Source organism: Entelurus aequoreus, linkage group LG21 (genome assembly GCF_033978785.1).
Source record: "Entelurus aequoreus isolate RoL-2023_Sb linkage group LG21, RoL_Eaeq_v1.1, whole genome shotgun sequence".
Lineage (NCBI taxonomy): Eukaryota > Metazoa > Chordata > Actinopteri > Syngnathiformes > Syngnathidae > Entelurus > Entelurus aequoreus.
The window spans coordinates 31,974,289-31,987,429 of NC_084751.1; the positions used below are offsets into that span (position 1 = coordinate 31,974,289).

Below are 13,141 nucleotides of genomic sequence, written 5' to 3' on the forward strand. Positions count from 1 at the left end.
AACTTGACAAATGCTCTGGCAGTGGTTTATATTTTAAGATTGCAGATTCGCTCATTTTGCTGTCAATCAAAAAGGGACTCAGTCTCAGACAGATCATCCAATCATTATGCAGAAGCTCAGTGTCCAGTGTCCAAAACCTAAAAAAAAAACCACACAAATTCAATACCTCATATTATATCATAAATTGTCAAAAACCTCACAGGCCTTTAATTTGTCTATTTGTCCTAATTGAACCCCTAAAACCAAATACATTTTGCACCATATTCTAATTAAATTTTTCTCAGGTACCAAGTGTTCACACTTCATTCAGACATGCCAAGCTTGGACCAGAAAAAAGCCATGAAGACCTCTCCACCTGGCGTTAGGAAGATAGTGAGTCTTTGTTGCCATATTTATAATGAATCGACCACCCTTGTAGTACTTATATGAAGTCAATAAATCATTTTAAAATATTTACTTCTCCTAATGTTGATCTTGGGAGCCAGTAATTCTCATCTCTCTTTTTGTTTTGCACATATTTGAGTGTAATTAAGCAAATTTTCCTTTTTCAGATTCTTTCCACGAACATTGCTGAGACGAGTATTACCATCAATGATGTGGTTTTTGTCATTGATTCTGGAAAAGTCAAGGAGGTACAATCACAGTGGAAGAAAATAACAATATTGACAGAAAAACAAATGTCTTGCCCACAATTGCTACTATACAAATTACTTTCCTTTTGTAGAAGTCCTTTGATACCGTCAGTCGTGTATCGATGTTGAAAACCGTCTGGATCTCAAAAGCCAGTGCTCTTCAACGAAAAGGAAGGTAACAGCAGTAATGTTTCCATTCAAAATGTGTTTTTAATCAATCTTGACTTAACTGTCTAATTCAATCAGGCTTTGTGGTTAACAAAACGAGCTGTCTGCATAGGTTGTGGGGGGAAAAAACTATTTTAATTCATTCATTTTTAAATTTCTTGCCTCCTTGGTGCGGAAACAACACCCAATTAAGAATTTTGTAAAGATATGTTCCTTACCATGCTTCTGGTTGCTAACTTGTCTTTTTGATTGTTGGATTTGGTTGATGGATCATAATCTTCGCTCCTTACTGCCATTAATCTCTTGCCGATGTGGTCAGGTTCTTGGTAGTTCCGCAGATCATTTTCCATATGCAGTTTAAAGAGCAGGAAGTGTTGAGTGTTCTCTGTTGATCGTTAAAACACTTTGTAAGTAATGCTACCCTTGGTTGAGCCAATCAGCGGCCACAATACTGAACAGTTTGGTTTGGTCTCCCCTAGTGGACAATACTACTTTACTACTGTAGTATTGATAATTCTACTTATTTATGCTTGATAATGCTTAATTTAGGCAAAAAATTTAAAATATTCTTCAAAAAAAATAAAAAAAATATGCGATGATTGTGGCGAGAGCACAACTGTATATAAAAATAAGTCCACTTTATGCTTTTCATGTGTTAAGTAAATGTGTCATGTAATTAATGTTTGTCTGTGTGATTTCAACCTCCATTCCTAGGTTACAGTAGCACAGAGAATAATTACGTGTGCAAACACTGTGCTAAGAAAACTAGCAAAGGAACTGATCGTTATGCATCTTCACAGAGCCGGGCGCTGCCAACCAGGGATTTGTTTTCACCTCTTCAGTCAGCTAAGGTTCAGCAACATGCAGGAGTTTCAGGTTCCACAGCTGCTGCGGATGCCTCTGCAGGTACCCATACTCACATTTTAACTTCGCTGAATTATATTCCAGTAACATTTACAAGAGGTTATGTAATTGTTGAAGTTTGTTTGTTTGTACGTCAGTTAGTTAATAGCAACATAACTAAAAAGGTTGTGGGCGAGTTTGGATGAAACAATCAGGAAATGCCAGAAATGGGATGAGGAACAATTGATTAGATTTTGAGGCTGATCTGGATCAATGTCTGGATTCAGCATTGTTCAAAAGGTTTCAGTTCTACATTTTATTGGACATCTCCCTCCCATAATAGTTGTCTTCCTTCATTGCGGGTGGCTTTGCCGCACTTGATAATCAGCTTGGTTTGCTGTCTTTAAGTGTCATGTCAGTGTGTCCTCCATTTACAGATGGCAGCCATCTGATAACAGTGTTTCTTTGTCCTCACAATATTTTACTATCATTTGAACACCCATGTTTTGTTTTGAAATTTTTATGCGCCCTTAAGACTGTAAGTTTGTCTCTTTTAATGCAAAGTCAATTACCGTATTTTTCGGAGTATAAGTCGAGTCGCACCTGCCGAAAATGCATTATAAAGAAGGAAAAAACATATATAAGTCGCACTGGATTATAAGTCGCATTTTTGGGGGAAATTTATTTGATAAAACCCAACACCAAGAATAGACATTTGAAAGAACATTTAAGATAAAGAACAGTGAACAACAGGCTGAATAAGTGTATGTTATATGACGCATAAATAACCAAGTGAGAACGTGCCTGGTATGTTAACGTAACATATTATGGTAAGAGTCATTCAAATAACTATAACATATAGAACATGCTATACGTTTACCAAACAATCTGTCACTCCTAATCGCTAAATCCCATGAAATCTTATACGTCTAGTCTCTTACGTGAATGAGCTAAATAATATTATTTGATATTTTACGGTAATGTGTTAATAATTTCACACATAATTCGCTCCTGAGTATAAGTCGCACCCCCGGCCAAACTATGAAAAAAAAACTGTGACTTATAGTCCGAAAAATACGGTACTTAAGTAAAGTAAAACTTTTTTTTTTTAATTCGGTGAAGCGCACTGTTGAGCTTTCTGTTCAAATTAATCAGTTTTGATATGTGGTTAAACTGTTTGTGTCTTTTGCATAATATTAGTGTTCTTATCACCATATCGACCACTTTGGATGTGTATTTCATCTAAATTCCTTATAATTTAGCCAATTTAATACCATCGCTTAAGCTGCCGCTGACTATGCATTCACTGATTATCTGTAGTCAGCTGTTACCCGTAACTTCTCTACAGCCGATGGTTCGTTCATTGAACATAGGAATTTGCACTATTTGGCGAAAATTGCCACAAGTTGTGAGCACATTATATATTCACTACGTCACAATGAACTATCAACATATCAAATAAAAAATTAACAACTCCAGCACTCATAAAAAACCCAGGTCGATGTACTGTCTTGTTATAAGGTAAGCGTTGTATTGTTTTTTTAAGTGCAGTTTTGCATTTGAGCCAGGTACTTAAGAAGGACATTCAAAGTTTAAAATAGAAAAAAGGAGAAATTAAGAGACAAAAAAGTCGGAAATATATTGAAAACTGCCATTAAAAGGGTTATTTGCTACCTTTTATGCAGATGCCTAGAAGCCGTTAACTTTCCAGAGTTTTTGTACTTCTCTTTTGGCTTTTAGCACATAACGACTAAACAATGCCCGTGCGTACCACATGCACGCGCTTTCGATTTGTTTGTGGTCAGCTAGCAATTTAGCAAGGTTTAGCTATCATTGAATGTATATTCTATCTCAACGATGACTGCACATTGTTTGTTGCTTCTCTTAAGACAGCTGTTGTGTAGGTGCACACACTACCTGCGTATACGTTTGGACGAGACAGCGGTGAATAACAAACATAATCCCCAAATTCCTTGGGCAGAAAAGCAATTTTATTCAATATACTGTCGTCCCTCGCTACATCGTGCTTCAAATATTGCGGCTTCACCACATTGCAGATTTTTGGGTGTTTTTTTAAAGCATATTCTGTAATGTTATTATTGTTATTATTATTATTATTATTATTATTATTTTACTGGATTAGAAGAGTGTAAAGGTGACAAAGGTTTTTCTTGTCTAGAGGGCTCTCATAATGTTAAACATTTAGAAGGTAGCAAATATTTTTTATGCTCTTGTATATTAGATTTATGATTCCTACTTGGCGGAAATGCATTAAACGCGGTCATGTCTGGATAACAGTGATAAACAAGGGACGACTGTAATTAGTAATTGTGAAAAATATAATCACTTCAAAAATATACAGTATGTTGTCTGTTAAACATAAGATAGCCGGTAGTGTTCTTGTTATATTTTCTGGTTTAAAAAAATGTAACTTTGAGCAAGATGCTTACAGCCCCTTTAAAACCATGACCTTGAAATGTCTTAATCTGTCTTTCGTATAATTTTGTGTCAGACATCCACACTGTCATGATATCCGGATGGCAAAGACTAGTAGGTTTTTTGTCTCTGAAAGTAGTTAACCCAATAAAAGTGTTGGATATCAGGCTTAGTGCAAGTAACATTTTCCAGGTCTATAATGAACTTTTTTGTCCCATAATAGCCCTTAGAATCTTTTAAGAAATGTGAAATGTCTGACCGCCTCCAACCTTAACAACGATGGTGTGTTTAAAGAGACCTGGTTTGTGTACTTTTTTCAAAGACAGAAATACTTTTTTGCCTTTGCCATTCAAATGTGCAGAGAGTGTGAATTATTTGTTATTTTTAAACTATGCCATGGTGTATGTGTTTCTTAGGAATTATGTCTGCAGACCAAACTACTGTCTCCCTGTCCAGTATTGGAATTCTTGTCCAAAGCGCCACAACCTCCTCCTTTACATGCTGTAAGGAGTGCTGTGCAGATGCTTAAGGTAACCAATATTATTAAATGAGACATCCACACATTATGTCAACTACATCTTTTTCATTAAGACAATAGATGCCCTGAACCAAAATGAAGACCTTACTGATCTTGGCTTCCACCTTGCTGATCTACCCGTGGAGCCCCATCTGGGAAAGATGGTGCTGTGTGCAGTGGTCCTTAAATGCCTGGACCCCATCTTGACCATTGCCTGCACGTTGGGCTATCGGGATCCCTTTGTTCTTCCTCCCCAGGGTTCTCAGAAGAAAGCTGCTCTTCAGTGCCGCAAACGTTTTTCTTCCAACACCTTCAGCGACCACATGGCCCTGTTGAGGGCATTCCAGGTAATTTAAGTGTCCACCTGGTACCCACAAGTCATGAGAGGATTTATGTGTAGAGTAGAGTAAATGTATTATTCCTATACTCCATGTAACCAATCTTGTATTTTCCAGTGTGTTTTTTGAGACTCACTCTGGGAGAAAAGAAAATTCAGATATGACATGACAATTTTTTTCATTTTTGATGTTTTTAAATTTTTGATGTGTTTTTAGGCATGGCAGAAGGCCCGTAGTGAGGGCTGGGAGAGATCATTCTGTGAAAACAACTTTTTATCCCAAGCCACCATGGACATGATTCTTGGAATGAGGACACAGTTGCTAGGACAGCTTCGTGCTATTGGTCAGTGTAGTTGAATATCACACAAGCCTTTTTTTTCAATTAATTCATACTTTGATTAAGTTTGAGGCAGGAGGCAAACTTGTTGTGCTCTTTGGTCAATTTTGATGCATGAAGTATAACATAAATATATACATACTAAATATATGCATATTTATATACACTACCGTTCAAAAGTTTGGGGTCACATTGAAATGTCCTTATTTTTGAAGGAAAAGCACTGTACTTTTCAAAGAAGATAACTTTAAACTAGTCTTAACTTTAAAGAAATACACTCTATACATTGCTAATGTGGTAAATGACTATTCTAGCTGCCAATGTCTGGTTTTTGGTGCAATATTTACGTAGGTGTATAGAGGCCCATTTCCAGAAACTATCACTCCAGTGTTCTAATGGTACAATGTGTTTGCTCATTGGCTCAGAAGGCTAATTGATGATTAGAAAACCCTTGTGCAATCATGTTCACACATCTGAAAACAGTTTAGCTCGTTACAGAAGCTACAAAACTGACCTTCCTTTGAGCAGATTGAGTTTTTGGAGCATCACATTTGTGGGGTCAATTAAACGCTCAAAATGGCCAGAAGAAGAGAACTTTCATCTGAAACTCGAAAGTCTATTCTTGTTCTTAGAAATGAAGGCTCAAACACAAAATTGTTTGGGTGACCCCAAACTTTTGAACGGTAGTGTATATATATACAGCCATGGTCAAAAGTTTACATACACTTGTGAAGGACATAATGTCATGGCTGTCTTGAGTTTCCAATAATTTCTACAACTCTTATTTTTTTGTGATAGAGTGATTGGAGCACATACTTGTTTGTCACAAAAAACATTCATGAAGTTTGGTTCTTTTATGAATTTATTATGGGTCTACTGAAAATGTGACCAAATCTGCTGGGTCAAAAGTATACATACAGCAACATACATTATAAATGTTGGTGATGTATAAAAGTTACAATCAAATCAAATTAGCTTCATAGCCTCTTAACTTCATGTGAGTGATTATGATTGACGACACCTGTTCACTTCTCTAAACCATTTAAATAGGGTTCATGTGATGCAGTTATTAGACTCGTTTACAAACGCGACAATGGGAAAGTCAAAGGAACTCAGCACAGATCTGACAAAACGAATCATTGACTTGAACAAGTCAGGAAAGTCAATTGGAGCCATTTCAAAGCAGCTTAAGGTCCTGAGAGCAACTGCAGACAATTGTTCGTAAGTATAAAGTGCATGGCACAGTTTTGTCACTGCCACGATCAGAAAGAAAATGCAAGCTATCACCTGCTGCTGAGACAAAATTGGTCAGGATGATCAAGAGTCAACCGAGAACCACTAAAAAGCAGGTCTTCAATGAATTGGAAGCTGCTGGAACACAGGTGTCAGTGTCCACAGTCAAGCGTGTTTTACATCGCCATGGACTGAGAGGCTACCGTGCAAGAAGGAAGCCCTTGTTCCAGAAGCGACACCTTAAGGCTTGTCTAAAGTTTGCTGCTGATCCCTTGGACAAAGATAAGACTTTCTGGAGGAAAGTTCTGTGGTCAGATGAAACAAAAACTGAGCTGTTTGGCCACAATACCCAGCAATATGTTTGTAGGAGAAAAGGTGAGGCCTTTAATCCCAGGAACACCATTCCTACCATTAAGCATGGTGGTGGTAGTATTATGCTCTGGGTCTGTTTTGCTGCCCATGGAATTGGTGCTTTACAGAGAGTAAATGGGACAATGAAAAAGGAGGATTACCTCCAAATTCTTTAGGACAACCTAAAATCATCAGCCCAGAGGTTGGGTCTTGGGCGCAGTTGGGTGTTCCAACAGGACAATGACCCCAAACACACATCAAAAGTGGTAAAGGAATGGCTAAATCAGGCTAGAATTATGGTTTTAGAATGGCCTTCCCAAAGTCCCGACTTAAACCCCATTGAGAACATGTGGACAATGCTGAAGAAACAAGTCCATGTCAGAAAACCAACAAATTTAGCTGAACTGCACCAGGAGTGGTCAAAAATTCAACCAGAAGCTTGTGAATGGCTACCAAAAGCGCCTTATTGCAGTGAAACTTACCAAGGGACATGTAACCAAATATTAACATTGCTGTATGTATACTTTTTACCCAGCAGATTTGGTCACATTTTCAGTAGACCCATAATAGACTCATAAAAGAACCAAACTTCATGAATGTGTTTTGTGACAAACAAGTATGTGCTCCAATCATTCTTTCACAAAAAAATAAGAGTTGTAGAAATTATTGGAAACTCAAGACAGCCATGACATTGTTATTTACAAGTGTATGTAAACTTTTGACCAAGACTGTATGTTTGTAAACATATTACATATATATGTATAAGTGCGTGTGTGTAAATATATTTTAATAAGTTAGTTTGGTAGACTAATTTAGTTGCAGCCTTTAGAGGTGTGTTGATAGAAGTGACCATCCTCTCATTGTAGATTTTGAATTAGATTGTAGGTGCGATTTCAACCATTAGGAGGCTAAAATCTTTATCAATTATGGGTTATGCAATCCTGCAGTTAAATTTGTAGGCACACTCACCCCCCTCTTGTTGTCAATCGGGCTGGAGCCACATGTTCACTTTTACTTTTCTTATGTCATCCTAAAATATTTTCATTTATTGACGACAAACTAAATCGGCCTGTTTCTGCTCTAGGTTTTGTTAGAGCCCATGGGGATGGCGATATCCGCAACGTGAACGTCAACTCAGAAAACTGGGCTGTGGTGAAGGCAGCCCTGGTTGCTGGCATGTATCCAAATTTAGTTCACATTAACCCTGAGACAAACTTGCCCTCCAGTAACAAGGAGAAGAAAGTCCACTTTCATCCCACATCCATCCTTAGTCACTCCCAGCACAAAGAGGTATGCATAGCACATTTAATTCTGCAGTTCTGGTGGGTCAGGAAGCAAAAAGTACATGATTTATCATCATTAGATGGTGTATTTGGAAAATAACATAACAAACCTAGAACATAAAAGAACATCAAGATAACCCTGTACTTTTGTACTGTTGTCCAGTTTGGGCTGATAATGGATATACGGATACAAAAACATCAACTCATGCACATGCACAGTGCAGCCTACTGTATTGCAGTGTATCTCTAATATATGTCATCACATAATTTGCATAATTGGCCATCAAGCCTGTGTTTTATGGACAGACAAAAATGAACAAAAAAACATGAAAAGTAAAACAAATGTTAAAAATTTTAAAAAAAATACAACAAACAAGATTTTTTGATGCCTTCTGACAGGGAAGGGGCGATATGTGCTTTCATGTCAGCCTGTGTCCAGTTAAACCAGAAAAAAAGTCTCTAGGATTGTTGCTTGTTGCATTTTTGGAAAACGACAATCTATAGGGCAGAGATCAATCACTGCATATTTATTCATTAGCCAGAAACAGGCAAGCGCCATCAAGCTAGTGTACTCAGTGCAGTGCACTCAGAGGTTCACTTTGCTAGCGCAATAAGCGGAGAGGACTTGCCGCAGCCTCATCTCAGGTTTCTTCTGCCTTGTATTTAATCACAAAACATGCAACTTCAGCAATTTTTATTCAAGAAAATGTTACAGAAAATGCACTTACAACAAAGTTCAATTGACGAGTATTGATATTTGTTATATGTTATCATTATTTGTTCTCTTAGTTTTTATGGCTTTCCTGAGATCACTGTTACCCCGGATTTCCACTGGATGCAGAACGGCGGACTATTTCAATTTTCATTTTAGTCAATGTGTCAGTTTCCACCGCATCCCCACGCTAAATATACGCAGAGCTTTTTGTTTCGCCAGTCGCCACAAAACGGCGAATCAATTTAGCTCAAATCTGCTTGTGTGGGACAGGAAGTCATGCACAAACAAAATATATTATCCGGTTTACTTTCAAAATAAAATACTCTGTTCAAGGCGGATCGTATAGGTGGGTTGCATATGACGTCATATCCGTTTTTCTTCTTAATTCACACGATGATCAAGCATCTTGAGCGTAGCATTAAAACTAGTGAGAGTGAGTGTAGAGTTTGAGCAGAAAATGCCAAATTGCTGTTCTGTCCTTGGGTGTTCCAATGGTTCAAATGGAGTGCTAGGAAAGAGCATTCACAGAGTCCCGAAAGAAGTGTAATAAAGTCAGGGAAAAAAACAAAAGTGCGTCGAAGGAAATGGCTCTTAAAAATATCACTTTCATCATCTTGTGGAATACAGTCGGACTGCTTGTCTGCAGCGATCACTTTTTAAAATGTATGTTTGAACATTTGATATGTTTGAGAAACCATCTGTGATGCAATCAAGTTTATTTTGTACTCTATATTAGTAGAGTTTGATAGTAAAACTAAACGTAAAAAACGGACAATAGATCGCATTAGTTTGTGTTCTGTTTTGGTTGCTATGCCTAAATAGCTTGTGCAAATCAACTAACGTCATGTTAAGTCTGAGTAATAAATATTGTGATTGATCCAATCCACCATATTTTTGTTGTCGATTTTCATAACAGACACTAAGTTTAGCAGGGGGTGTATATTGTAGCGTCCCGGAAGAGTTAGTGCTGCAAGGGATTCTGGGTGTACTGTTGTGTTTATGTTGTGTTACGGTGCGGATGTTCTCCCGGAATTTGTTTGTCATTCTTGTTTGGTGTGGGTTCATAGTGTGGCTCAAATTTGTAACAGTGTTAAAGTTGTTTATACGGCCACCCTCAGTGTGACCTGTATGGCTGTTGGACAAGTGTGCCTTGCATTCATTTGTGAATGTGAAAAGCCGTATATATGTGATTGGGCCGGCACACAAAGGAAGTGCCTTTAAGGTCTAATGGCGCTCTGTACCTCTACCTACGTCCGTGTACACAGCAGCGTATTAAAAAGTCATATGAAACCGATGACATATTGAAACCGATACCGATAATTATGATATTTTAAAGCATTTATCGCCCCATAATATCGGACTGCCGGTATTATCGGACATCCCTACATGTGATAGTTCTACCTCAATAAAAGCTTTTATTATTTATATGGTGCTGGGATACCCATGATTTCAGCCTTTGAAAGCTTTTCTTGGACAACCAGTTTTTGACCTCTGTATTTGTCAAATCCTAGTTACGGCCTTGGCAGAGACATAATGTGCCTCCAACCTTTTCTTCTATGAGTTTCAAGTGAAGTGAAGTAGTGGCAAGCAGTACCTCTTGGTGATGATAATGGGTTTAAATCATTAACAAAAATGTTTTATTAACAGTGTATAAATCCACTCCATCCCATATTTAATATTTTTTTCATGATCGCTTATATATTTGCCTCTAAAAATTTCAAAATACGCGCAAATCTGCACAGATTCAGGTAAATAAATAGTAGCCTAATGGGACCCAAGACCATCGCCTGAAACCCAGAAGTGCCCAGATGTGCTCTCTGGGCCCCTTGATTGCAACCCACCTATTTTACACTTTAAAACGCCATAAGGGGAAGTAGGGAGTGAATGAAAAGTGTGTGTGTGGGTGAACAACGCTTTCCAGGGTTGTTGTCCCGGTTGTGTTGTTGCTTGCTACAAATGCAAAAATAAAGTTGTCGTTTTTCTAGGCAAAACTGTTTTCTTTTCCACGAGTCAAGTCAGTGCCGTTACACACGCCTGCGTGTGGTTATTGATGGATGGCAATGCTCGAGATGTTCTGCGGTTTTGCCGTTCAGCAGCCGTTGCATATTTCGAATGGCAGGACTGAGTTTATTTGCTTTTGCTTGTCTGGAAGGACAGAATAGACTGTAGGTGGTTCGCTTTAATACAACTCCCTTTATCACGTGAATACGCGCGGGTTCGCGAGATCTCGTAAAATTCTGTGCTATTTGACTGCACGGCGGAGCCGCAACAGTGGGCATCAGAACGGCGGTAGGGATTGGCAGATAGCGGAGACTTTCTGGGTGCCGCCGTTCAGCAGCCATTATGCATCCAGTGGTAATCCGGGGTTATAATTTCAAATACCGCAACAAAAATGCCGCCAATTATGAGACAAAACAATCAAGATGTATTAAGAAGTTCAACAACTTTGTTTTTACTTCTTCCAGGATATGTCCTCCAAGTCTTCCCAGGCTCTTCCCACAAACTGGTTGGTCTATGACGAGATGAGCCGAGGCCACAGGATTGCCAGTGTTCGCTGTTGTACTTTAGTGACGTCTATTACTGTAGCCATATTTGGAGGGGGTTCCAGACCTCTCACCTCTGCCAGTCATGAAGCAAGGGTTCAGAAAGGTACTCTCATTTTACCTTAAGCTTAGAAAATACTGTAACTTTTCAAATGTAGCTGTCTGTATTATTTTCTCTTTTATGCACGTTGGTGTGCAAACAACTCACATAAAACAGAACCTTTGTTATAGTGTTAGAGCAGGGGTCGGCAACCCGCGGCTCCGGAGCCGCATGCGGCTCTTTGATCACTCTGATGCGGCTCAGCGGTGTTGTCAAACTCATGTTAGCTCAGGGGCTGCATGGAGGAAAATCTATTCCTACGTGGGCTGGGTTACTAAAATCGTAGCATAATATCTTAAAAATTACAACTACGGCAACTTTAGTTTGTTTTCTTTGTTTTGCTTTGGCCCAAAATAGAACAAGCACATTCTGAAAATGTACATATCACAAATATTAATCCTCTTGACAAAACACTTCAAGTTAGTTCATAATTCTGAGGAGAAAATATTCTGTACAATTGACCGCTAAATGGTAATGTAAATGTTCTGTTTTTGCATTGCGCATTATTATGGTACACTCTTTTAGTGTATTTACGGTAATTCCCAGCATGCATTGCTCTATGCGCGGGCTCCGGTGTTTAGTCGGTTATGTGAACGGCAGTGGCCGGTTTGTTATTGTGTTCCCTCAGTAAAGTATACGTATAAAAAGAAGAAGGTTGTCGTCATTGAGTTATCAATGGTAGCAGAGGATGTCTAACAACGCTAACTGCAGAGTCCCTCCTGCGTTTGAAGAAAAGAAGTCATATGAGAGCTGGAAAAATTAGGTTGAAATGTGGATACGTGTTACCGATCTGGATAAGGAGAAACAAGCATTAGCTGTTGCTCTCTCACTGAGGGGGAGAGCTAGAGATACAGCTTTGGAAATACCTGCAGATGATTTGAACAAAGATGACGGGATGAAGACCCTTGTAAAGGCATTGGATAATGTATTCTTAAAAGAAGAAAAGGACAGCGCTTATGATGCATACACAGACTTTGACAAGATCCGGAGAGAAAACGAAGTTTCCATGGTGGATTACATCGTTCAGTTCGAGCAGAGGTACAACAAAATGCGCAAATTTGACATGGTTCTTCCCGACGCTGTTTTGGCGTTCAAGTTGTTGGATACAGCCAGTCTCGATGTTAAAGATAAACAGCTTGCGCTTACAGCTTGTTCAACACTTACATTTGCAAGCATAAAGTCAGCTTTAAAAAGGATTTTTGGAGACAATGTGCAGCCGCCCACATGCAGCGGTGGAATTCACATGCGCGAAGATGTTGCTTTTTATGTGGATCAAAGGAAAAGAGACGGAAGGAAATTTCGTTCCCAACCCGACCAAAAGAGGGCGCCATTGACTGGCTCAAACAAACTGGATAGGTTCGGCAGAAGATCTAAGTGTGCTATTTGCCAGAGTACATTTCACTGGGCTAAGGACTGCCCAAATAAGGCTGAACATGTAAAAATGACAGAGGAAAATGCAGAGACAGAAACAATTGAAGAGTGCAATGTTACATTGTTTTCTAAAGAGTCAGTTTCTGATGCTGAAATATTCATGGTAGAAGCCTTAGGTTCAGCTGTAATTGACACTGCATGCACCAGAACAGTCTGTGGTGAAAAATGGCTGGAGAATTACATTCATACACTGAAGGAGAGTGACAAGAAAAAA

At 38.7% G+C, this 13,141-nt stretch overlaps 1 protein-coding gene across 3 annotated transcripts in view; it reads left to right on the forward strand.

The window, feature by feature from the left end:
* Positions 1 to 13,141, forward strand: part of ythdc2 (YTH domain containing 2) — a 63,606-nt gene that overhangs the window by 36,786 nt on the left and 13,679 nt on the right. For all 3 annotated transcript variants that reach the window (XM_062031486.1, XM_062031484.1, XM_062031485.1), the window contains exons 17-25: positions 285 to 372; positions 552 to 632; positions 725 to 807; positions 1,601 to 1,706; positions 4,496 to 4,609; positions 4,671 to 4,943; positions 5,151 to 5,277; positions 7,940 to 8,145; positions 11,319 to 11,502. In XM_062031486.1, coding sequence (XP_061887470.1) covers positions 285 to 372; positions 552 to 632; positions 725 to 807; positions 1,601 to 1,706; positions 4,496 to 4,609; positions 4,671 to 4,943; positions 5,151 to 5,277; positions 7,940 to 8,145; positions 11,319 to 11,502 — 1,262 coding nt within the window. The remainder of the gene's footprint in view (positions 1 to 284; positions 373 to 551; positions 633 to 724; positions 808 to 1,600; positions 1,707 to 4,495; positions 4,610 to 4,670; positions 4,944 to 5,150; positions 5,278 to 7,939; positions 8,146 to 11,318; positions 11,503 to 13,141) is intronic.